Below are 23,534 nucleotides of genomic sequence, written 5' to 3'. Positions count from 1 at the left end.
CACCCTACCTAGTGAAATAGTGTTTCCTAAGAGCCAACCAAGACTTCCCCCACTGCAGCTTGAGACCATTGCTTCTTGTTCTGCCATCTGCCATCACTGAGAACAGCCTAGCTCCATCCTCTTTGGAACCCCCTTTCAGGTAGTTGAAGGCTGCTATCAAATCCCCCCTCACTCTTCTCTTCTGCAGACTAAATAACCCCATTTCTCTCAGCCTTTCCTCATAAGTCATGTACACCAGCCCCATAATCATTTTTGTTGCCCTCCACTGGACTCTCTCCAATTTGTCCACATCCCTTCTGTATTGGGGGGACCTAAACTGACCACAATACTCCAGGTGTGGCCTCACCTATGCCAAATAGAGGGGAATAATCACGTCCCTCCATCTGCTGGCAACGCTCCTACTAATACAGCCCAATATGCCATTGGCCTTCCTGGCAACAAGGGCACACTGCTGACTCGTATCCAGCTTCTTGACCACTGTAATCCTCAGGTCCTTTTCTGCAGAACTGCTGCTTAGCCAGTCAGTCCCCAGCCTGTAGTGGTGCATGGGATTCTTCCTTCCTAAGTGCAGGATTCTGCACTTGTCCTTGTTGAACCTCAGATTTCTTTTGGCCCAATCCTCCAATTTGTCTAGGTCACCCTGGATCCTATCCCTACCCTCCAGCATATCTACGTCTCCCCCCAGCTTAGTGTCATCTGAGAACTTGCTGAGGGTGCAATTCATCCCATCATCCAAATCATTAATACAGATATTGAACAAAACCAGCCCCAGGACTGATCCCTGGGGCACTCCGCTTGATACTGGCTGCCAACTAGACATCAAGCTGTTGATCACTATCCATTGAGCCCGACAATCTAGCCAGCTTTCTATCCACCTTGTAGTTCATTCATGCAATCCATACATCTTTAACTTGCTGGCAAGAATACTGTGGGAGACTGTATCAAAAGCTTTGCTAAAGTCAATATATCATATCCATTGCTTTCCCCATATCCACAGAGCCAGTTATCTCATCATAGAAGGTAATCAGGTTGGCCAGGCATGCTTGCCCTTGGTGAATCCATGTTGACTGTTCCTGATCACCTTCATCTCCTCCAAGTGCTTCAAAATTGATTCCTTGAGGACCTACTCCATGATTTTGCTGGGGACTGAAGTGAGCTGAGCAGTCTGTAGTTCCCTGGGTTCTCTTTCTTCCCTTTTTTAAATGTGAGCACTATATTTGCCTTTTTCCTATTGTCCAGGACCTCCTCCGATCGCCATGACTTTTCAAAGGTAATGGTAATGGCCAGTTGAGCTGACCACTTCTCCCCTACCTTTCTGCCAGGGGCACCTTTTAACAGACCAGTAGATTTTGATCTCTCTCTTCGCCCAACAGCGCTTCCTCATGGTGTGACTGAGGAGTCCCTCTTCCCAGCTATTAATCTGGTTATTGTTTGAGAGAATGTTCCTTATTTAGGCCATTGTTTCAGCTGTCCCAAGTGGTTTCTTTAATAACAAACCCTTTTTTTGATCTAACTGTGCACTCAGGCATGGTACTTGTAAAAACTGTGCACAGCAACACATGATACTTGTAAAAATACAAATATTTCCCAATTCTCACAATACAGATGCTCAAACAGGCACAGTGACTATGTTTCAGGATTCCAATCCGCATCTACACTCCCTCCATCACCAGTGGAATTCCAAGGTGGAGGGAGGACCTTGGACACTTTGTCAGATGCTGGGAGGAATTGCCCACAAAAAAAAAAAAAAAAAACTTTAAAGGAAATGACTTTGTAGGATCCTCACAAGAGGATAGGCATATTGGACAACAACCATTAAAGCTATGGGTGTAACTTTTTTTCATCGAGTGATTGCTCAGTGTTTATGGTTCAGACAATAGGCAGCTTTTTGCAATGGTTACCTCTCTTCCACTCCTGAACTTCTTCAGTTCATGCCTAGTGGACTGTTAAGTGCCCAACACTACAGATGGTTTCTTTGAGAAAAGTTAATTCATTTTTCCCACCACCCTTCACTGCAGTTGTGCTCTGCCTTCCTGTGACCCAACACAATATGGATTCATCCTTCTAAAATCTGAAGATAATTGTGGCCCCATCAATGTGACACATCAGAATATTAGGAGGTTATGGTTTGATTATAAGGCAAGACTTTCCGAGTCTCAAACCACAGGAGGGCTCTGCCCTTTCTGCTTCTTGGTCGCTTTCTTAAATATTGCTTCTAGAGCTCAGTTAAGACCTCTCTCATCTAGAAAGGTAGGAACCTTGGTTGATTAGGGAATATGAGCATGAAAAGTCTCTCCCTCATCTGCCACCCAGGACCACAATTTGATTGGTGTAATGATGCTTTCCTACTGGTATGCTATACATAGCTTCCAAAACTCCTAGCATAGCTACTCTATGGTCATGTAATCTTCCCCCATCAATCATTGCTATCATAATGGGACTTTCAGTAGAAGAGTCTATGCAATGTTTGTTTGTTTGCCTAACCCAGTGGTTCCCAAACTTGTTCCACCACTTGTGCAGGGAAAGCCCCTGGAGGGCCGAGCCGGTTTGTTTACAGTACGTCCCTCGGCCCGCGCCGCTTCCAGCAGCTCCCATTGGCGGACGTGGCAGGTAAACAAACTGGCCTGGCCCTCCAGGGGCTTTCCCTGCACAAGTGGCGGAACAAGTTTGGGAACACTGGCCTAACCTATTTTATGTATACCTATCATGATAGCATCTGGCTGTTAGGGAGCCCTTTGCTTTGGCTGAGTGCATAGGAAAGCATTTCTCATAATATGCTTCATCTTTGACATAGTCTTTGACTTAATTTCTGTGTCATCAGCCTTCTTCACCATTTGGTAAGAAGAAGGTTATTATGTCTCCATTCCTGGACATAGGACACTCAAATCAAACAAGCTCTGATTGTTGTTCTCTTTCAAAGACTGGTAGTAGGTCTTAAATAAAGCTCAGAAAGACTAAGCAGAAGATAAGAGACCAAATGCAAGAAACAAAACTCCTTTACTTTTCTTGCCACAGAAATCACTCCAGATTATGACACTAATTGGGATCAGACTTCAACTAGCCCTTCTCAAGGCTGTTCAGAACCTAACCAAAACCAGGCAGTTCAAAACCAAACCAGGCAATGAAGGCCACAAATATAGCAAAAAAAAAAAAATCATACAAGTTTCCACTCTCCAAAATAGCAAAATTCACCATTTTGCAAGAAAATTCCAAATGACCAGTGAGTGCTATTTGTGGTCTTGTATATCTACTAGAGAGAACTCAATCAACTTCAGCCAGCTTACCACTGCTCTCCTTTTCCCATCTCATCAAATTCAAGATAACAAAGTTATTGGCAGCTGTAAAACACCTTGCATACATTCAAGCAATAAAGCCTGTCTCAGCTGGAGACTTCTAGCTCTTTGTACCATAGTTTGCTATTGTTCCCAGTTTTGTTTACTATTCTGATTATGTTTACAAATAAAATATGAAAACCTAAAATGCATAAGTACTACATAAATATACAGTAAGTATGATATATCTTTTGATATGAATAATAATAAATGCAGTGGTTACTTTGTATTTTGAATACCATCAAATATTGTGTATTCAAACATATGTAAAAAAGTGGACCTGATTCTTTTCCTTTTTAGGGGCTAAACAATGTGATTGCAATAGACTTTGATTATAGAGAGGAGTTCATCTATTGGATTGATTCCAGCAGACCAAATGGCAGCAGAATAAACAGAATGTCTTTGAATGGAAGTAACATAAAGGTAATTGGGAACTAATAATAATATCATTACAAGAATTAGGGAAGTATTAATAAATAAAGTTAAGATCAGATAGAAAAAATACTGTGTCTGGTCTTTATTAAATCCCTAAAATGTGATTAATGTTTCTTTTTCATAATAGAAGTCCAAGATCCATTTCTGTTTCTCAGCTAACATGCACCTGATTAAACCTGAGAACTGTGACCTCTGCAATGTAATAAAAATTTCTAGACTAGAAATGCAATAATTAATCCAGAACTAATCAAAAGAATTGTGTCCCTGAGCCAAATGCTATGTGACTTAAAAGGTGGTTCGGTATAAGACTTATATTGTGTATAAATTGATCAGTTAACAGATGTAAGTCAAGAAACAGTGTACACTGATCTAGCAATCTGGAGTATAACTTCTTCCATAATTTGTGATTTATGTGCTAGTCTGTGCCTAGTCTGCAGAAATGCTGGAGTTAATTTAATGTAACTGCTATGGAAAATCCAGAGCAAGATCATGTCCTTGCTTCTGCACAGTAAAAGTTCTGTCTCTGGCAGTAGAGCAAGTTCAGTGTTTCAGCTATTACTCATCTTTGTTCATTTAAACCATTTATTTTTCTTAATTTGGGGAAACTAGTGAATAGTTTTTTTTATACTCAGTCTCTCTGAGTCTGTCCTGTCCTGGGAATCAGTGACACTGTGATGGGATTCAACTCACCTCTGTGGCACCTCCTGCTGGCTGTCCTGGGAATTAGTTTAGTTTGCTAGTGCGCCCTCATCTGGTGACTTCTTGCCACGATCACATCTGCTCCAGGAAGTGTGTTATCCCAAAGAACACAGCATCCTCTTCAGGACACAGCCCTCCGGCTGTGTCACACTCTGTTCTCCTCAATTCCAGGGCAACCATAGTCCCCTGTCCAGCCACTTCCTCAGTGGCAATTGAGGGAAAGAGGGGAACCCAGACCCACCCGCTATTCTGGGTCTCAGCCCAGGGACCCGATAGACTGCAGCCACATGTTGCATCCCCTCCAACCTCGCAGTGTACTTCCCTGGGTCACTTCCCCACAGCCCCAGCACCTTCTCTGCCCTTATCTCAGGGCTGCAGCATGCCAGCAGTCAGCCAGGAGCTTGCTCTTGCTCCCCTGATCCTGCCAAGCACTGCTCTGTCCAAGGTACTAGTTGCCTTCCACCCACAAGGCAGCCAGTTCTCCTCAAGCTCCAGGGAGTGACTGACCCTGCTTTGCAGCCCTTCTTATATGGGCCAGCCCGGCCCCGATTGGCTGCTCCTCATAGCCCTCTCCAATTGGCCGTCTCCTGCACATCCTCCCTAGGGTCCTCTCCAATTGGCTACCTGTTGCGCAGCCTCCCGAGGGTTCTATTAACCCTTTATGGGCTTGTGTGGGGCATATGCCCCATCACAGAAACATCGAGGCATTTGGATTCTCAGGTTCCTCTGCTGCAGTGTTCTCTGCCAGACTCATCACCCTTGGCTACAGAACAGAGCTACCTAATGTCCATGTCTTTTTGTACTTACTTTAGCTAGCTTTCCTTGTTTCTAGTATATATTGGTTGTTTTTAAATCTAGAGTTAGTTAGTTAGCTGTCAGATTAGTTGCCTGTTGGCATATCTTTGGAAAATTTTAGTTTTTTATTCTGGTAGATATTTTTGTCCAGGTACCAGAACTTTAGGGTATGTAACCCGAACTCTCTGGGATTTCAGCATTGCCCCTTCTCCCTTTTTTGTTTTGGGCAGTCTCATGTTCCTAACAAAAAAGAAACAAACAAAAAAAAAACAACCCTACCAGAACAAGACACTCCTCTGCAAGTGCTTTTCCCCCAAGGTGAAGATTACAGAACAAACAACATGTAACAGATGTGTAATCATGTTGCTTAAAGTACTTCTGGAAGGTGTTTAGATACTACAGTGGCAAGCACAGCATAAAAAGCTACACAGAATACAATAGAATAGCAGAAGTACCATCTGCAAGTCCTTCTCGAAAAGGACTTTAGAAGCCAGAGTAGCGCACTTGCAGATGTTTCTTCTTTACTGCTCCAGGAGATGGGTGTGAGACCCAGTGTTTCTGACCCCCCCCCCGAAAACCTTCTCCTCTTTCCAGAAGTGCTCTGAACAGTTTCTCTGGTAGGATGAACAAGGTCTCTGAGAAACAGAGCACTGCTCCTCAGGGAAAGTGAGTAGTAGATTTCCTACAAAAAAACTTCACGAAGAAGAGATCTAAGTCCTCACAGTGCTTCCATTCTAAGGAGATTCCATGGCCAAGTATGACTACTGTAGAAAGTCTGAAGGATCTTTGTACTGAGGCTTTGGTACCACATCCCAACACTAAATTGACTGATACATTGGTACAGACTGTTTCAGTGCTTGCTACAGTAGTTACCGTAGCATCAATGTTGCAGTGGTTTTGCCACTTCTTTCAGTACTGAGTAAATCCTTGGCATCAACACTGGCACTCTCCACTCCTTTATTCTCCCCTCTAGCTGTGGTGCTTGTGTTGCCACTCTCTTTGGTAACAGTTAAATATGTGGAACCAGGAGATTTGTTTTGGAGAAAACCGGTGTTATCTCCAGCTCTGAACATAAGATCATCAGTACCAGGTGCTGCAATATCTTTGCTACTGGGGGTTTCCCAAGGTCTGACTGTCTATAGACTTTCTGTGCAGCCTAGTACTCTAGCTTTGTCAGCCCCTCTCCCAACCCTTTGCATGTGAACTACACTCTTTTGCCTTCAGCTGAAGGTATGCACACTCTGCACTCTTATTTTGGCGGCATGTAGAATACATACCCACTACTCCCCTTAGCATGAGTATAAATAGCAGTGTAGCCAGTGAGGGATGACTTAGGTGAGTAAAGACACACCTGAAGGATGTAAGTATGTACCTATATGTTCTCTACTTGCCCAAGCCGTGCCTCCTGTTGACACACTGTTCTTAGCAGTGTTGTGTCCTGCTGCTTCTCCACAGCTGGAGCCTTCCCCTGATACAGGGAAAGACTCCAGCAGTGGGGAGCCAGCAAGGAAAGGCTCTGCCAGCCCCACTGCTGTCAGAGGGAAAGACTCCTGCAGAGGGGAAAGGCTGTGCCAACTCTCATCTGTTGGAGCCTTTCTCCTCTTCAGGGAAAGGCTCTGGCAGGGGGAGGAAGCTGGGAAAGGCTCAGCCTTTCCCTACTGCCTGCCCCCTGTCAGAGTCTTTGCTCACCTCAGTGTAAGGCTCCAGCAATGGGGAGCTGCTGAAGCTTTTCCCAACTGTCTCCCCCAGCCTCCTTTTCACTGCAGCATTTAGCTACACATATCCTACGTGCCACCACCAGTGGTGTGTAGTGTAGACATAGCCTAAATCACAGAGAAGAAGATAAGGGTCTCCTATATAGTCTCCTAAGACACCTTCATGTGATCTTTGTTGATGAGCAAGAAAGTCTAGGGATTCTTCCTAGTCCAGATATTACAGATACCTCATATACCTTGGTACCTACCTGTGGCCTTTGCGCTGCTACCTTGTAATATCCAAGCATGTCCCTTTTGGAACACATGCTGTACATACAGACCAGAAAGTCAACTTCTGTACCAACCTTGAGGGGAAAATCTTCAGCTACAGCCTCTCAATCTACATCTCTGTTGTTGACTCCATAAAAGCTCATCCATTCTGGGGAAGCTTCTGAAGAGGGTCCACCATGTTTGCAGTTTGAGGAATGTTAAGAACCATTTCATTCTCATGCCCAAAGGTGGCAGTGGTTTCCTCAACCCCATCTCACATGGGTTATTTAAAATATTTTCAAGATTTGATCAAGAAATGTGGCAGAGTCTTTAGATATTCTCCTTGAAGAGGTTCAAAAATCCTCACATAAACTTATCTATACGTTTCAGTCAGCTATGCAAGGGATGGTAACTTCCCCGGTTCTCATGGACCTGCCAGGAATGGAACTGCCATGTACCTGCCAGGAATTTATGGAAGATACAGACTGCTCCAGTCCCTACATCAAAGATATCAAACAAGAAATATTATGCCCCATCTGCAGGAGTCAAATTTATCTATACACACATGATACTGGGCTGCTTAGTAGCTGTTGCAGCTATTGAGAAATTAAAAGAGCAACAAAAAATGACTTCAAAAGAATACGAAGAAAAAGTGTCTAGATTTATTTGACTGCAAAACTTATCCTTCAATGATTTCAAACTGTTGGATCCTACTGGCCTGTTCTGAGTTTATGAACTATGACAAGTTTTCTGCTTTTGTTGACAAACTACCTCCAAAGAAGAGAGAGGATTTGTCAACTTTAATTTAGAAGAGAACTAATCATGAGAACATCTATCCAAGAGTCTCTTGAAGTGATTGACTCCACTTTTAGATTTCTGGCCACACTGGTAGTCATGAGAAGGGCATTCTGGCTTTAAACATCAGGGTTTCGACACACAGTTCAGTCAGTGGGTGAAGAACTACCTTTTGAGAGCCTGGACCTTTTTAGCTTGAAAACTGATGATGTCTTTCACATCTGAAGGAATCATAGGCCACATTGTGATCTCTTGGAGTATTCATATCTGGCCCTAAAAGAGAACAGAGTAGGCTTCATACTTATTCAAGACAGAGATTTGCGCTGGGTTCAAAGAGTTGCAGAGCCTCCAAGAAAGAGGCACAGTTTTCAAAAGAAGAGACCTTCTCAGCATCCTTTACACATCAGACTACATTGGCTGTGAAACAACCATTTTGATGGGTAGGTCAAAAGTAGCGATATCATTTTTCAAGATCTAGACCCTGGCATCCGTTCCTTCAGAAATTAAGTAAACTTCTTCCAAGAATGTATGGGCTTCAGTTACATCAGACTGCTAGGTATTGGAAATGGAATCAGTCATGTTCACAGAGCCTGTATTGCAGTCCTTCCCTGTATGCAGAGTCAATTTAGTTCAAATCATGACAGACAACACAGCTGTATGTTCTATATAAATAGGCAGTGAAGGGCAAGATCATTCCTGTTGTGTCAGGAGGCAATTCAAATATGGAATTGGTGTATCCATCATCAGCTATCCCTCACTATGATTCACCAAGAGAACATTTTAGCTGAAAAGATGAGCTTGCTTCTTTCGTCTACTGTGAATGGAAAGTAAAGGACTCTGTTGTACAGAATATATTTAAGGAATTGGGTTACCCATCAATAGACTTCTTTGTAACAGACAAAATCAGCATGTTGGAACGTCTATTCAGGGAGATGACAGAACCTAGGATCTCTTTCAGATGCATTTGTAACTTCCTGGTCAATAGGTCTGCTCTATATGTACCGTCTAATTCCCTTAATCTCCAGAGTGCTAAAAAGATCAGGCAGGATGTGGCCTCTGTCATTTTAATTTCTCGTACCCGCCAAAGACATTACTGGTACCTGGAATTGATTTTGCTGTCAGTTCATCCCTCAAGGGCCTTACTACTTCTACTAGCCTTATTAATGCAAGACAAAGGCAGAGTACTTCAATCTCTCAACCTGACCCGGCTACTGGATGGATGTTGTTCCTAGAGCCATTGTGTTCCACAAACGTTCAAAATGTATTCATTAGTGCGTCTTTTCTACTGTTGGACAAACTTATGTGACACAGTGGAAAAAGTGTATAAGTTGGCATGAACCAAGACATTTCAATTCCTGTGATACCCAAATCCCTATTATTTTAGATTATTTATTTTTCTCTGAAGGATGCAGGGTTGTCCATTCATTCAGTTAGGGTTCACTTAGCTGCTAACTGTGCACATCATACATCATCTAGCCATCAAAAGATGTTCTATTTTTTAACATCCTAATGTAACTGATTTTTGAGGGACTTACTCGTGTCTGTCCACCAATTAAGGAGCCACCTCCGCCATGGGACTTCATTGTACTTCTGTCTGCTCTTCTTTTGAACCTATAGCAACCTGTTCCTTGCTGCATCACTTGATGGTTTTTGATCACAGTCATTTCAGCCACAAGAACTGGAGAATGTCAAGCCCTCATGGCTGACATACCATATTCAGTTTTTCATCCAGATAAAATATCTCTGAGATCCATTCCACTCAAAGGTGGTCATGGGCTTCCACTTGAATCAAATGATGTATGTACCTATTTTATTTGCCTTTTATTTGCAAAGAACTAAAGCCCTTTCTGAACTTTCCCAGGATTGTTTATAGCAATTGCTGAGAGAATGAAGGGTTATCAAGTTTCAACCTTAAAACTATGTAAATTTAGATTATGGGTTGTATTAAGGCCTGTTATGATATAGCTAGTCTAGAACCCCCAGATCAGGTTATGGCTCATTCTACTAGGGCTCAGACAGACAGTGCAGTACCCCTGTGAAATATTCCAGTTATAAACATCTGTAAGGTGGCTACTTAGGGGAGTTCATACTTTTATGAAGCACTATTCCATCATAGAAGCACTGATATCAGATACTCTTTTGGGTAGAGCTGTATACAGTCTCTCTTTAGGTAGACTCTTAGCACTCACTTCCTTAGATCAGATCATTGCTTGTGAGTTACCAAGAGTGGAATGAATCTAGATCAATTGATCAATCTATTGACAAGCACTGGAATAAGAAAGAAAAATTACTTACCTATATACTACCTGTTTGTGTGTGTGTGCGTATGTGTGTATATATATATATTCCATGAACTGCCTGCCTTCCACTTGGCTGGGGAGTCCTATGTTTTTGACAGAGTTACTGGCATAGTGGATAGAGGTAAGCTGTAGATGTGATGTACCTTGAGTTTAGTAAGGCTTTTGACAAAGTCTCACATGATATTCTCACAAGCAAACTAGGGAAATGATGAAATTATGATATGGTGGGTGCATAACTGGTTTAAAATCATGCTCAAAGAGTAGTTATCAGTAGTTCACTATTGAGGAAGTATATAGTGAGGTCCCAAAGGGGTCTGTCCTCGTCCAGTATTATTCGATATTTTCATTAACAAGTTGGATAATGAAGTACAGAGTATGCCTATACAGTTTGCAGATGACATGATGCTGGGAAGAGGTGCAAGCACTTTGGAGGACAGGATTAGAATTTACAATTATCTTAACAAATTAGAGAATTGGTCTGAAATCAGCAAGATGAAATTCAGTGAAGGTAAGTGCAAAGTACTACACTTGGGAAGGAAAAATTAAATACAAAGCTGCAGGTGGTAGTAGTGCTAAAAGGATCTGGGGGTTAAGTTAATCATAAATAGAATATAAGTCAACAATGTGATACAGCTTCAATAAAGGCTAATATCATTCTGCAGTGTATTAACAGGAATATTGTGTGTAAGGCATAGGAATTAATTGTTGTGCTTTACTCAGCACTTGTGAGGCTTCAGTTGGAGTACTGTATCCAATTCTGAATGCCATAGTTCAGGAAAGATGTGAACAAATTGAAGAGAGTCCAGAGGAGAGCACAAGAATGATAAAAGCTTTAGAACATCTGACCTACGAAGAAAGGTTAAAAAAAACTGCATGTATAGTCTTGAGAAAAGAAGACTGAGCAGGGACCTAACAATAGTCTTCAAATACAGTGTGGGTTGTGATAAAGAGAAAGATAGTCACTTGTTCTCCATGTCAACTGAAGGTAGGACAAGTAGTTTTCAACTTCATCTGTAATAAGGGGATTTAAGTTAGATATTAGGAGTAGCTTTCTAATGATGAGTATGTTTAAGCACTGGGATAGGCTTCCAACACAGGTTGTGGAATCCCTGTCATTGGAGATTTTTAAGAACAAGTGACACAAACACCTAACAGGGATCATCTAGATTTATTTGATTTAAGCCTGGAGACTAGACTAGATGACCTCTCGAGGTCCCTTCCAGCCCTACATTTCTGTGATACTGTGGAAGAGACAGCAGTTAAGCCTCTCTGTTGTCTATTTCCTTCTTGAAGAGTACAAGAGCACTCAGGGCATATTAGTGGACTATATATATTCAATCAATGTGAAGAACTCCACTTACTGTACCGGTGAGTAACTTTTCAAAGAAATGGGTTTAAACATAAAAGGATATACATTTCTATATATTATGTGAGATTCAAGTAAATTTTTTTTCTTGAAATGGAAAAAAAAATACTCTAAAATCAAAGATATTGATGTAAAATTCACATTTCTTTTTTTTTATTTTTTATAAAAATATCACATACATTTACCTCAGTTACTGAAATAAGTCTGAAGGAGCAATTTCAATATCCTTTGAGAGCAAGGGCCAGTAGTAGAAAAGAATCAAATCATTTGGGTCACTGCTTTGAGATAGGGTGACTAAATCACTGTAAATTGTAAGAGGGTTTCTGGAATGATCCAGTTCTCATAAAATTGTTGAGTGCCCCATGTAAAGGTTTGGAAGGTTGTGAACTATAAGGTTGGGAATGTTTAGGCATTAGGAAATAAAAATGTTCTATCCCTTTGTCCATATGAATAAAATTCGGTATCCAAAACAAGACAATTTAAAGGTGATCTTGTCAAGTAATAAATGCAGTGCTGTTGTATCCATGTTGGGTCCAGTATATGAGAGAGAGACAATGTGGGCAATATTTTTTATTGGACCAACTTCTGCTGGTGAGAGACAAGCTCTCTGTGGAGCCCTGAGTCTTGTCTCTTTCACCAATAACATTTGGTCTAAGAAAGGATATTACCTCACCCACCTTGTGTCTCCTAATATTTGTTGAACATATCCATAGTAATCGTTGAAGTAGATTATCTTGCAGCCTATATCGACAGTTAACATTGGAGGGGAAGTCTTCAATTGCCACGAATGTTATATACAATTAGAAAGATAGTTTACTATGTGCTTCAGATTTGCATGTTGATTTTAGATTCTGGGGCAAAAGCATTACAAGTGCTACTTCAGTGACTAGAACAAAGGCTTGAAGATAAGCTAAAATATTTGAATGATCACACTGCACAGTGTTTAAAAGGGCTCGGCCGTTTTCAGGGATGGAGAAATAGAACGGTTCTTCATTACATTGTTTCAATTATGTTCTAGTTTTATAGACTTAAATGGGTGGAATTTTGAAGCTTAGATAAAATATGAAATATTAGGAGAGGGGTTGTTAGGGCACAGAAGACTAGCAGCATATTCTCTGCACAACTTAAGCCCTACATGAAGAGATTCAGTGGTACATAGGTTGTTGTGTAGACCCTCTAAACTGAGTTGAGTTTCATCTATAGGGTTCAATTTCAGGCTGTGGCAGAGCTCTGTTCAATATAGTTTTGGGAGGCAAGATCAGAGATGGTAAGCTTTTTTGAAACTCCACTATCCTAGGGCTGGCTGGGGGCCATTTTAGCCACTGGCACAACTTAAAAGGACACACATGGCTATTCTGTGTTGTCCTGGATGCAAGGGCCCCAAAGTACCATTACTCCAAGCAGGAGCACACTAGCTATGCGCTGTTCCCCTTTCACAGTTCTAATGTCCCCAACTCCAGGAACTGTGAAGGGGCAGTTTAGAGAAAGCAACACCGTCTTTGTGCTGCCAGGAGAATCCTGAGTTGGCTTTGTCAGCTTCATCATTCTTTTGGCATCACATCTGTGGGTGTGAGGACCTGGAGCACAGTATGTCAAGCCAACCAAAAGCAAATAGTGCAAGAAGGCCTTTTAAAAAAAAATCCTGTGTTGAGATCTGTAGTCCAAATGTGCTTTACATATATTTGGTTAAGTCCCACAGAAGCATCCAGAGAATCACATCTTTTAAGGTCAACCCATCATTAGTCAATGGACCATAAACTAGTTTACTGGGATACTCAATTACTTCTGCCCTCAAAATTCCTTCCTCGTAGTTTGCATATAATCCAGCAGTCCTAACTTGTTAAAAAGCTTCTAGTTCTACCTCCTAATTTCAGACAATTAAATTATTGGGGAACTGCCTGATATTGCAAGGCACCTTACTTACCATTAGGACATTTCCACCTCTTTGCAAGAAGTGTGTACTTTTATGCATGCGTGCCTTGAAGTATTGGCATCGCTGTCACATTGAAGAGGGACATGTCCCACTGTAGTCCTGAGGGAGCGAGGGGGGAAAGAGGCGTTGCCAAGAAACAGCTATCCTGAGAGTGGAAAATCCTTCTCTTTTCAGTGTTCCATAATGATGGGAAATTTTTAAAAACAAGTTTATTCAAAAAGGAACATTTTTTGAATGACGAGTAAGATTTGACAAAAACAAAACAAAAAATGTCCCCAAAAACTAAATAAAAAAAATAAAAATACCAGAATACAATCCAGTGCAGTTCCAGGTTCAGTCTGCAGTTGCTGTTTGGGATTCCCCATTCTTTCTCTGTGACAGAAATTACATTCCATCATCTTTGTTAAATAAATCTACTTTTTAAGAAATATCAGACTTTTTTATTAATCTTGTATAACTTTTTTCCACAGAGCTTCACAGTGGATCCTGTATTCTTCTCTTAAACATTTTGAAACATAGACAAATGAGTTTGCTTGTTAATTTTTCTAAGTATTTAAATGATTAACTTTTTGCATCTTAATTCCTCTAGGTAGTACATAACACAGCTGTTCCCAGTGCATTAGCTGTCGACTGGATTGGAAAGAATCTCTATTGGTCTGATGCAGAGAAAAGGATTATCGAAGTATCAAAACTCAATGGCTTATACCCCACTGTTCTTGTGAAAAAAAGGATTAAGTTTCCTAGAGATCTATCTTTAGATCCTCATGCTGGGTATGGAACAATATAATATAAAATCAGAACTAGATAATGAATTATCATTAAAGTCCACAAATATGTTTTTCCCCAGCGCAAACCTATCACTGTCTAGTTTTTCCTTAGTAGCTTTATTGTATATTAACAAAAGATGTTAATTGTGTCTTTATATGTTATAAAAAGCAATAGTCAGGGAGATGAATGTAGGTTATGGAAAAAATCATTTTTGTTGTGTCATAACACAGCTTGATACAAGATCATGTCACCTATGTCATTTGTGTCACGTTAAATATGAAACATTAAGAATGGTCACATTTTTATTTAAAGTATCCACTGCAGTGAGCTACGTGATAGCTACTTTTTCTACATTTGCGGTTATCCAAATTAATAGTGGGTAGTGAAATGCCACGTGTCTTTAAAAAACACTCTTCAGATTTCTTCTGCATACTAGTTCAAGGATGAAAAATGTTTAATAATATTCCTGACTTAAATAGTTTTGCCATCATTTTAATATGTGCAAAATAGTGATTTTTTTTTAATACAGATGTTAGTAGTTGACCTGAGTTGGCCTTTGGTGGCATTCAAAAATGGCACTTCTTGGGGCTCGCTATTAGTTTCACAAAAAGAGTTCACTCTATAGTTGCAAAGAAAATGTAAACAGATCCAGTGCTGCCTTGCTTGAACCTACAGAAGAGTCAGATCAAAGCAATAGTTCTGAAAAGCAGGATCTGCCCCATCATTTAAATAACTTGTTGTGCTGCAGCATACAGATAACAATTTAAATGTCAACATTGTTAAATTTTTCAGTGCATGCATATTCATCTATGTTACGTTTCTACATGCAGGTTGAATATCACCATTATTGTTTTCTTCCCAATCTAAATCTGTACTGAACCAGAGTTACAGGAATAATGGGCACTGACTAACTCACAGCTAGAGAGTTAGTTTTTTAAAAGTATACTCTTGTGCAAACCTTTGTATTCTGACTGACTACTGTCCTTCAGAAATCACTGACCATTTGAGAGTTGATATACACCCAGATATATTTGTTGTGGGCAAAATTATCGATTAAAAATCAATGAAGTAAATCATTTTTCTCACACAAAAACAACTTCGTCAGATATTTGGTTGTAAGCTTTCCAGTGCTGAGGCTTTATTGTCATACCTATCTATAAAGCACCAACTCCTTGCTGGCCATAACCTACTACTACTATTACTAATAGTAGTAATAATAATAATTAATAAATAACTTCTCACTTTACCCAGCTAATAGCAAAAGAAAATTTTAATTTCTAAGTGAGACATTGCAATGTACCAACAACTTCATTGTGCTTCCTGTTTATGAGGTGATAACTGTAACCTCATAATATTTACCGCCTGGGTTTATTTAACTTGGTGTACAGTTGTTGCCTCATAAACAGGAAGCACACTCAAGTCACCAATAAATATATGTATAAACAATGGCCACTAACACATCAGTGTTAATGTAGTTGAAAAAGTCGTAAAAAGTCTGATTGTTTCCTGTAATACAGTTTCAGCTCTTAAAATGGATGTTTACAGTGTAGATCATTTTTAACAGGAATATTACTTAGGGCTATCCGATAAAAATAATAGAATGAAGTAACTGAACCCCTCTTCAGGTAAGTAAAATTTGCAAGTAGCATTCACCGCTTCATCTGAAATCACGGAATAGAGAAAGCTTGCTTTGTTTCCTTTTCAGATGAGAATTAAATGTGTAATGCTCACTTTATCATTGAGACATTTCTGCTTAATAAGGATAAATAAAGCTCTCATAGTGTCTTAGTGTAAATAAATAAATTATTCTTTTCTATCTTTATTTCCTAAGGCTTCAATAATCTCAAATGCCACTGACAGAAGGAAGCTACTGGGGTGGGGGCTATCAATGGAAGAACAGCAGTATACTTTTCTTGAGGATGATCATGATGATACCACCTAGCTCTTACGTAGTGATCCCAAACAATTTTCTCTGTCCAACTCTGCAGCATCAGCATTCATAGTTGGAGAGGGGCTTTTGCTGGGAGTGCTGGGTCCAGGAGATGGCCAGTTTTCATAGCATTATCTCTCTTCAGACCTACTTGGATATAGTAGTGCAAGATAATGCTGATTCTGTTGGCAGTATATTATGTTTCTTACCCATCCACTTTGGGTAAGAATTATTTAGCAGTGGCTGCTGTGGAATCCTCGTCAGCATGATGGGTAAGGAAAAGGGAACTCAATGGAGCAGTGTTAAGACACTGGTCTTCTTTACAAAAGCCCCAGTATTTTCAGGATCCCTTGATTGATTTCCCTGTCTGTCTTTGGCCAAGCTGTATTCTCTTTCTCTGATGATACAAGCCCCAGGCCCATCTATCAGAACCATCTGTAAAAAGTAAGCAAGTTAAAACTTAGGTTCCTGACCTAAGCTCAGAGTTTTTGGCTCTTAGAGAATGACTTGGCTCAATCATTTCTGAGGGAGCAATGGCCACAATAGAAATTAATAACATAATAAATCTTTTCAGGGTGCTGGATATATAAAACAATCACCAAAATCATTCAGGTTATTTTTTGTTTGGTTGGTTGGATTTTGGTGTGTGTACTTTCCCCTCAAATTTCAAGTTCATTGAGTTGTTATTGTGTGATTGAAATGGTATTAGATGAGTCCAGTTCATCCTTTCAGGTAACATGCTAAAAATCATGGTCCATCTATATAGTAGGGATATTAAAAATGTTATCACAGTTTTCATAAGAGAAGGTTTTCCACTGAAGTCTGTGGCCAAAATTCCCCATCCACCTCACATTGCTGTGCAGTGTGCTTTGGGCCAATGTTCTGTTTCCTTCTTCTGTAAAGTACCTGAAACTGCATTTCAGTAGCTTTCTTGTACATGTAGATTTTGCTTCTGGACCTTTGAGTTGAAAGTCCCCAAAGAAACATACTTGCTGCTATATTTTTAACACTTACTGTTTCCAGAAACAGGGACAAAAATGTAAAATTAAAAAATATTTTCTCCATTGAAAGAAATAATTCCAAACACGTAGAACTGATTAAGGGAAAAAACCAAGAAACAAGAAAAACAATGTCACAACATTTTCCCCAATTTCCCCCCCTGAAAAACTGAGATATTCTAGTAAGCTTTTTGGTTGATTTAAAAATTAGGAAGAAACTTTGTGAAAATAGAATGCAATATTAATTAAGGTTTTCCCAATGTAAAATTTGAAAAATGTTACCCAGCTCTGTTCATGGAGAGCTCTGTCCTCAATTATTGTTGTTGTTGTTATTATTATTATTTTATTATTGTCAGAGCAAGCCTAGATACAACTGAGGAGGGGAATAAGGCAAAAAATACTTTCACAGGCAAAACTGGCAGGCAAAACTGTTTTCCTTGGATCTGGGATTGCCAGGGTCCAAACTGCTCTTGAGCACAAGTTAATGAGACCTGAGAGCTACTCTGCCATGCACTGGCTTGTAAAGATCACTTAGGAGACATTCCACCAATGAGGATCACAGGTGCATAGGGCACTCTTACTGTTGCCCCCATAATACCTCTTCCTCAGGGCCGCACAGAGGTTTTTGGTCCCTGTGGCAAAATCTGACACTGAAGACCCCATTTTACCAGATTTTCTCAGTTTACTAGTAGAACAATGGTGTTTGTTTTATTTTCCCCCTAACTGACATTCATACAAATTAAGGTTAGGCTACAAGAATCTAGCTGGGTTGTTCTTCCTCTCAAACATCATTACCCGTATTAAATATTCTGCAGACCAAATTCTGTCATCAATTTTATCTATACAGCCTCATTGTGTACAGATTCTGGTCTCGGTTACTCATGTGTTTGTCTTTAAAATCTGCTCTGCGTTACACTAGGGTAAATCTGAAATCACTTTATTGACTTCAGTGAAGTTACTCGGGATTTAATTACTGGTGCTAAAGAATGTAGAATTTGCCCTTTTGTCTTCAGATGATGTCTTTCATCTGTTACACGTGGTAATCTCACTAGCCTTCTGTGGGAATACACAGGGGCAACTGAGGGCATAAAGTGGCCTCCAGAATCTTACCAGTGATGATGCAAGAGAAGGAAATTAGTCATCCTGGTAATGTTTTCAAAAAGAACTGAAGTGATTTAGCTTGTCTATATGGTGGGGTAATGCACCTTACAAGGGTGTAACATCAGAAGTGGACTAAAGTGTTGCATATCAATTGGTCTGTGTAGACCCTGCTGGTGTGCGCTAAATGTTCCCTAGCATGTAATCATTAAAACCCACTAGGGAAGCTTTAGCGCGCATGAGTGAGCTTTAGAAATTATACCCCCATAGTGTGCATTACTGTTCAGTGTAGACAAGCCATTTGTTTCATAGACATTCAGTGAGATGATGGTATATCTACACTTCGATCTGGGGGTGTGATTACCAACGTGAGGAAACATACTCACTCTATCATGATAGCTCAATGAGAGCCAAAGTGAAGCTGCAGTAGGGTGAGTGCGGCTGGACATGTTGAGTATGTGCCAGTCTGAGACCACAGGCATGTACTCGAGACGGCTAACCCTTCCTGCCACTTGCAATGCTGCAGCAGCTATTCTCTATTTTTAGAGCACTAGCTCAATCAGAGCTAGTGTGGGTATGTCTCTTCAAGCTGGGAATCACCCCCCCCCCCCCATCTTGAAGTGTAGACGTATCCTTACTCTCCTGAGGACTAGAGTCATAAAGAAATTTGGGCTCTCTCTCTGGCCCAATGTTTCTGTCATTTTCCACAGTGAAACAGGTTCATCATTGGTCCAGAGAGAGCAAGCAGGAGAATGAATTTGTAGCCAGTTGGTTAGAGAACTCACCTGGGACATGGAAGACCCACTTTCCCTGCTCCAATGACTTTTTAAAATTATTTATCAACAGTGGAACAGCTTCAATAGAAGACTCTTTGGAAACCACACATCAGAATATCCCATAGCCCTGTGGCAAGGGCTCTCACCTGGGAAGTGTCAGAGCCAAGTTCAGAATCGTAGATGATTAGGGAACTTTTATTGCAAAAATTCAGGCACTGAGAGAGTTTAGGTGCTCATAGGATGCAGCTGAGTGATGGTTTTATGAATTTCATGTTTTCTGAATCCTACTGGGGACTGATTCTGGGATTTAGGCACCTAAAGTGTCAGAGGCCTAAGTCCTTTAGTGAATCTTGCTCTGAGTGCTGAAGTCCAATAATGTGGAAATGAAAAAGAATTATAAATTTAATAAATTTACTCTGAAAATCACTGAAGACCAGTAAATACAGAATCCCATGCTTGTTCCACAGTCACTCTTCAAAGTCGAACCAGACATTAACATCTTTATTTGTTTGGTGCTGGGTTTTCAGCATTGATTTCTTGTGATGTTTTAAGAAGGTTGTGCTGTTAAACCAAACTGTTTAAATATATGGAAGTCAAAAATACAAATCAATATATAGAAAGGAACTCTGATTATGTGCAAAAGAGAGAGCACATAGGAAGAGAAAGAATACACTAGGTTTGGTGCTGTGTGATCTATTTGTACCCAAAGATGTAGTTCATCTTGTGGGAATGGATGAGGACACTTCTGCTTTTATAGAGAGGATGTTTTTGTCTCTGTGTGAAAGACAGAGAAATGAAGGAGGAAGAATTTAGTGTTACATCACAACTTGTCTAACTTCTAATTAGAGAAGGAAGAGGAGGGTTTTCTGTCTTTCTCTTTTATATGCCAATAAAAACGGCCTTTGAGCAAGGATAGCTTTTCTCATCCATCCCAACAAGCTTACCTATGCTTGTAACTCATTTTTTTCCTGTCATTTAATGATAATGTGCTCCACTAATTTCCTAGCAGGCAGTGTTCCCATGATTTTCCCTTGTGACCATGTGTATCACTACCCACAACATGATTACTTGCCAAAAGTCTTGGGGGCAGGATACTTGAGCCTATTTCAGTCTCTTATGGAAGAGCCCACCCATACCAAGTTAATATGGGTGTATTAATATTAAAAGATAAGGCAAATAAACTGAAATAATCCACCTTTCCTGCTTTCCCCCAAATCATTCTTAGGTAATGACCCTCTGATAATCCAGATGTAAAGGTCAGGTGTTTGCAGCCTACAGAAGAGAAGAGACAGCTACATATGCCATGAATTTGAAATAAGTAAACAATACAATAGAACCCCCTGTACTCAAATCCCCATTTTAGAGTCCACAATCTTATAACTACATTTTTTTCTCACCCTCTGTGTGGGTCAGTAGCTCATGAAAGATAAATTATATTAGTATACCAACAAAACATCTTTAAGTGTAACATGTGCCAGGCATTTTTGCTGAGTATTCACAATCAACAGAAAAAGAAAGGAAAAACAAAATCCCCACCCAATGTGATATTCCCTCATTTTCAGCCAATTAAGAAACATACATTTCTCCAGCAATACTCTCTCCTCTTTTAATCTTGGCAAGTGTGCCATCCTTGCTATGTTTTGGAGTTTGCCCATAATGAAAGGATGTCATTTTCATCATAATGCTGTGATCGGTGAAATTAGTGTATAAAATTGGCATTGTAATACAGTATTATGATATTTTACCTACCTGAAATTCTTTTGGCAATAACATTATTGCCATTATTGCAGGACCTGAGACTAGCTTAGCAAAATCATGATGATATTTCAGAATTTAAGGGTGGCAATCCTAAATCAATCTAGACATATATATAGCCCATTTTGAGCTTTTCCTTTAGTGCTTTAAGTACAGATGCAAAACTGCATCAATATCTCTATCATGGCAACTCATACACCTAAATATTATACTTCAAGCTGTGAAGTTGTAAAATTTTCTTTGAAAGAAAAAACCTCTCAAAAGGGCTAACTTGGAGCATGAAAGCACTATGGAATAATTCCTGGATAGTATTTAAAACCAACCAAATACATTTTAAAACATTAGCTGCTATGTGTTAGTGCCTTGGCAGCTGTAAATAAAACAGTTATTGATTTTGTTTTCCTAGATATTTGTACTGGATTGATTGCTGTGAGTATCCTCACATTGGTCGTGTTGGTATGGATGGCACCAGTCAAACTGTTGTCATAGAAACGCAGATCTCCAGACCTATGGCTCTTACAATAGATTATGTCAATAGTAGACTCTACTGGGCTGATGAAAATCATATTGAGTTTGCTGACATGGATGGATTTCATAGACATAAAGGTTGGTCAAACAGCTGTAAACGTGCAATTTTTGACATTTCTTATTTTTAATTAAAGGTGTATTATACTAATTGGGGAAAAAAAACTTTTGTAATCTAAATGTGAAGAATATTGTGCTTTGCAAGATGACAAAGCTACATATTTTGCTTTTTTGTAAGTATTTTAAGAATCAGAATGAGAATTTGTTTGCATCATTAAGCAGAATACTAAATGATACTTCCTGAAAAGAAAACCGTATTCTTCCCCCTTCTGTATTAACCAAATTTAGACAAGATCAAAAAGGTAAGTTTCTATTTCTGTATTTCTTCATTATTTCCTCTGTTTTTGCCAACACATATATTTTGTTAGATTACTCCTCATGAACACTGAATTTGTTGTAGATGTTGGCTGCCAACATGAATCCTGCAGGGCAAAATCCCTACTCCTGCCAATCTTCTGTATTCCTTCCATGGCTTAGGAAAGCCTCTTTGGCATTTTTTTAATACATGCAAATGTGCAGCAATTCATATCTGTGAAAAATGCCTTTTATCAAAAGAAAGCAAAAATTCTAAATAGGGACTGAATTTTCTTAATAGTCCAAATACATTATTCAATAGTAAGACTTTTTTTTTCTTGGTTGAATTAAGCAATAGTTTTTTAATGCATTTTATTTATTAACATAGAAATGTTACCCTTAAAGCTCTGTTGTCACAAATGGTTTGCTGCCTTGTGGTATACATAATTACATCGTCTCTAGGAAGAAAATTATTAAGGAGAGGCAGTATTTTTTCCATTGTTAAAGATAACATTTAGTTTCTATAATAAAGCCTGATTCTGCCCAAAGATCTTACTCTAAAATCTTCAAACATGAAATACTGGCCTAAAAAAGGGATAGGTTAGCTCTAGAGCTCAGTGTGACAGACTGAATATGTCTATTAATAAAGTAATATTTAATAACCAAGAGAGTTGAGGGGCTGAAAATAAGCTTTAGCAAAACTCCATCCAGTCAGGTAAAACTGCTTTCCTCAATGAGTAATGGATATGGCCAATCAGAAAGTACTCTATTTGCCAGGCACAAGTAAGAGTCACTGAACTACATTCTTTTGGATATAGGGTTGTTAAGCTTTTCAGAGGCAGCTATCAAAGATGGTTGTATCCTCTCTTGGCCACATGTTCGGCTTTGCCTAGGCAAAGCCTTAGAGAATCAATAAGTGTAAAACTCAATTTTATGTATAGGTAACTGGGGAAACTTCGATGATGGGAGATGGCTCCTAGGAGTGTCTACCCTAGATGATGGGAGATGGGTTCAGAAAGGCCATACCCAAAATGGGGGGTGGAAGGGTGGGAAAACTTAGATGATTGCAAAGGGAGGACTCTCTCTCCCCCCTCGGAACAGTGTGGAGGTTAGAAGTCTGACACTAGGGTCAGAGCATAAAAGTACTTTTTGGAACATGCAAGCATTTCTTTCCTTTCAGTAACTTAAACTGAGATTGCCTTGTTTAGTTTATCTTATGTAAAGTGTAAATTTAAGTATGTTAGGCAAACCATTTCTTTTTCTCACTTTATCCATTTTCTCTCTGTTTCTAAATTTGTGGTTGTATGTGTGGAAAGTTCACCCCACGGAGAAAAGGCACCTGTTATCCTAGAAAGAGGCATAGGAGGCAAAAGAGGTTTTGGAACATAACCTCCCCCACAATTTTGTCTTGGTTAATAAGGCATAGGCAAAAGGGGCCTGTGCTACATGACCTATGTTGCATAGGCTGTGGGGGTCAAAGACCCAAGGAGATGCCAGCAGAACCAAGGAAGAGATGAGAGTTGGTGGTGGGATCAAGTAACACTGAGAGTAGAATTTTTCTTCCAGAATTAAAGAAAATAGAAGATTTTTGCACTCCATCCATATTTAGGTTGTCCATATTTCAATAATGTCTTCTTTTTTTGTCACTTTATAGTGAAAACAATGATGATGAGGAGAAAGATAAAACTGAGGAAATGAGATCGAGCACACA

The 23,534-nt window shown here is 39.7% G+C and overlaps 1 protein-coding gene across 12 annotated transcripts in view; it reads left to right on the top strand.

The window, feature by feature from the left end:
- LRP1B (LDL receptor related protein 1B) overlaps positions 1–23,534 on the top strand; it is a 1,327,274-nt gene that overhangs the window by 1,067,612 nt on the left and 236,128 nt on the right. For all 12 annotated transcript variants that reach the window (XM_073305381.1, XM_073305383.1, XM_073305382.1 and 9 more), the window contains 3 exons: positions 3,633–3,755; positions 14,209–14,390; positions 21,351–21,550. In XM_073305381.1, coding sequence (XP_073161482.1) covers positions 3,633–3,755; positions 14,209–14,390; positions 21,351–21,550 — 505 coding nt within the window. The remainder of the gene's footprint in view (positions 1–3,632; positions 3,756–14,208; positions 14,391–21,350; positions 21,551–23,534) is intronic.

Source organism: Lepidochelys kempii, chromosome 11 (assembly GCF_965140265.1).
Source record: "Lepidochelys kempii isolate rLepKem1 chromosome 11, rLepKem1.hap2, whole genome shotgun sequence".
NCBI classification, from domain to species: domain Eukaryota; kingdom Metazoa; phylum Chordata; order Testudines; family Cheloniidae; genus Lepidochelys; species Lepidochelys kempii.
The sequence above is the reverse complement of the archived record's forward strand: the minus strand, read 5'-3'. Positions and strand labels throughout refer to the sequence as shown.